This window comes from Montipora capricornis, chromosome 1 (assembly GCF_036669925.1).
Source record: "Montipora capricornis isolate CH-2021 chromosome 1, ASM3666992v2, whole genome shotgun sequence".
Taxonomy (NCBI): domain Eukaryota; kingdom Metazoa; phylum Cnidaria; class Anthozoa; order Scleractinia; family Acroporidae; genus Montipora; species Montipora capricornis.
Window position 1 is genome coordinate 44,480,464 of NC_090883.1, and position 2,500 is coordinate 44,482,963.

Here is a 2,500-nt window from a genome sequence, read left to right on the forward strand (position 1 = left end):
ACGTCTAGCCAAATCAAGTTTCCACGCCACTTGGTTGGCTTGAAATCGTTTTCCTGGCAAAACGATGCCAAAACAGTGTTCAGAGAGCCATACTTAATAATAATGCACCGATCAAATCGAAACTTGAATTCAACCTTCCCCCCTCCCCACCCCCCCTTCGGGCAAACCCCGGGACTTTGACTATCTTCGGTGCCCAGGGAGGGAGGAATTTGACCTTTGTCTGCGTGGGGTAGGGAAATTGAACCGGAAGTGTCAGGTTTCGAACGATTTCTTTTTTCGTGAGCGGAAGTCGCGAACAACTGTAAAACACGTGTGAATACATGAATTTTAAAAGAAATCATTTCTCAAAACTCACGACAGAGGACTGGAACTAGTTGCTCATGAGCCATCTGATTGAAGTGATGTTAGATTTCCATTGAAAAAGTTGCTTCATAGAACCATCCATGCAAACTTTTTGTAGGGCTCTTTGGCTAAGAAGCTTCCTTCGCAACCATTGAATTTCTGTAGTTAAGTGCCACCCCTCTTAAATTCGGTTCTTTTCAAGCATGATTACGTAATTGAACAACGCGATTGGCTATTCGAGACAAAGGTTTAGACGTGAAAAGTCCGTGGGGATGTCAGAAACATCCAGATAGGCGAAGCTTGATCTTGGATCCCTACCCCTAAAGGAAAGTGAAAGGTCACCAGGCCAACAGTCGTGTAAGCACAGGCGCCCCAAGCTCAGTGTAAGGGAAAGCCAACGAAAATATAAGAATTGTATGGGAACCCCGATAAAAGACCTGAGAAGATAATTTTTCGAAACATTCTCAATCAAAAGGCCTACCTTATTGCCATTGTGGGTCGCTTCCTTCCTGTGTGGGTTTTTTTCCAGATTCGACGCGAATTGAGCCATTATCAGTTCCTCGGTTGTCAACGGTTATATAAAATTAGAGAGCTTAAGATCTACGACGACGACGTCGACGACAACGCCACAAAAGAGTGATACCATTGGTTAAAAGAGCATGAATAATCGTGCTGTACGTGCGGCACGGATTTTAGCTCATATTTTTGCGGTTCTCTGAATGACGACGACTTGAAATCCCCAAATTTTAAGTTATGACGACAACGTGAGCATGTAACAGAGAATCTTTCATTCCCTATTTTCACTGTGAAACCGCTTGTACCAATTTATTTTTAGGATACTTCGCCCACATTGTACGATGTGAACGAGATGGAATAATCGCGAAAGACTTATAGGGTAGCAAAATTATATTTTGAGGTGACGTTTTCGTCGACGTCGCCGTCGTAGATCTTAAGGTCACTAATACCAAGGCTGAACGCGGAATTCTTAGGACCCCACCAAATTGAGTAAAATACTAATCTTTAAAATGTTTCCACGGTCACAAATCCACCGTAGAATTCAAGGGCAAAGGTTTTTCTTTCATTTCAATCCGCTAGCCGCGCAATAAATTGGTGACAAATCACCGCTCTCTCCACCCCTGCCCGGACTTGCTCCTTGGAAAAAGCTTCATCCTCCAGGGGTAGAGGGAAAGATTTGTACCAAGAGGAGCAGTGACTTGTTACCAATTGACAGGGTAGCTCTCATTTAGACAGTTTGAAAGATTTCGTCCTCCTGCATAGACTGGTTGATAAGGTCCTTATGCCTCTGTTCGTTAGGAATGGTGACGTCACTAGTGGGGGCGCACTGGAAAGGGAGACCCACGCACGGCAAATGACAAAGTATTTACGTCTACAGTTGTATTTACTGTAGGGGTAATACAGCTTTGACCCTTTCGTTGCTAAAACACTACTCCAGTAATAGATTTTATATGCTGCTTTTAATTCTTCTTGAAGTAAATTTTCTTCTCAGCGCTTACACTCTCAAACCCTATTAAATTTATCACGGGAGATGATCTCTTAATTTTGTCAGTATTACCCAACTTGGTGTTTATATAGTAACTGGGGTCTACAAATGGTACTCTAAAAGCGGAAACTAGTGCTACAATGCTTAAGAAATCGATTAAAAATCAACAAATTGCGATCTCATTTTGCTAGGAGTTTTCTTTTCAATTTTTTTCATTCGGTCCGTTAAAATCTCCCAGGCTACGTTTCAACCGTTGTTCGGTTTGGCACTCTCCCGTCCCCTTTTATTTGCCGCCATCGTGTCATCAACTTCCTGTTGGCTCCTGGTGTCCCCTATGTGTAGACTACCGTCAGGATTCTCCTTCACACGGTGTCTCTTGTACTGCTCCCTGGCGGCGCTCAAAGCTGCCGCAGTTTCCGCGTCAGATACTTCAGTAGCTTTTCGGTTGGCCTCCTCGTGTGCCTTCAGGTTTCCTCCCTTCACATTCGCGTTCCGCATTTTCACATAGCTTTTACCCATCTCCCATGCTGCTTTTGCCGTCTTAACTGGCTGTTCTACCACCTTCTTAGCAAGTGTACCAAGACCTGCGATGGAAAACGAGTTATTAGTATTGGATCATGAAGCATTTTTTCCACTCCACTCTGTTCAGCAGCATTC

General features: G+C 43.8%; 1 protein-coding gene across 1 annotated transcript in view; it reads right to left on the reverse strand.

The window, feature by feature from the left end:
* Nucleotides 1-1,854: 1,854 nt before the first annotated feature.
* The window catches only part of LOC138053642 (uncharacterized), an 11,162-nt gene continuing 10,516 nt past the window's right edge, over nt 1,855-2,500 (reverse strand). The window contains exon 3 of the mRNA XM_068900238.1: nt 1,855-2,427. Coding sequence (XP_068756339.1) covers nt 2,090-2,427 — 338 coding nt within the window. The 3' untranslated portion in view covers nt 1,855-2,089. The remainder of the gene's footprint in view (nt 2,428-2,500) is intronic.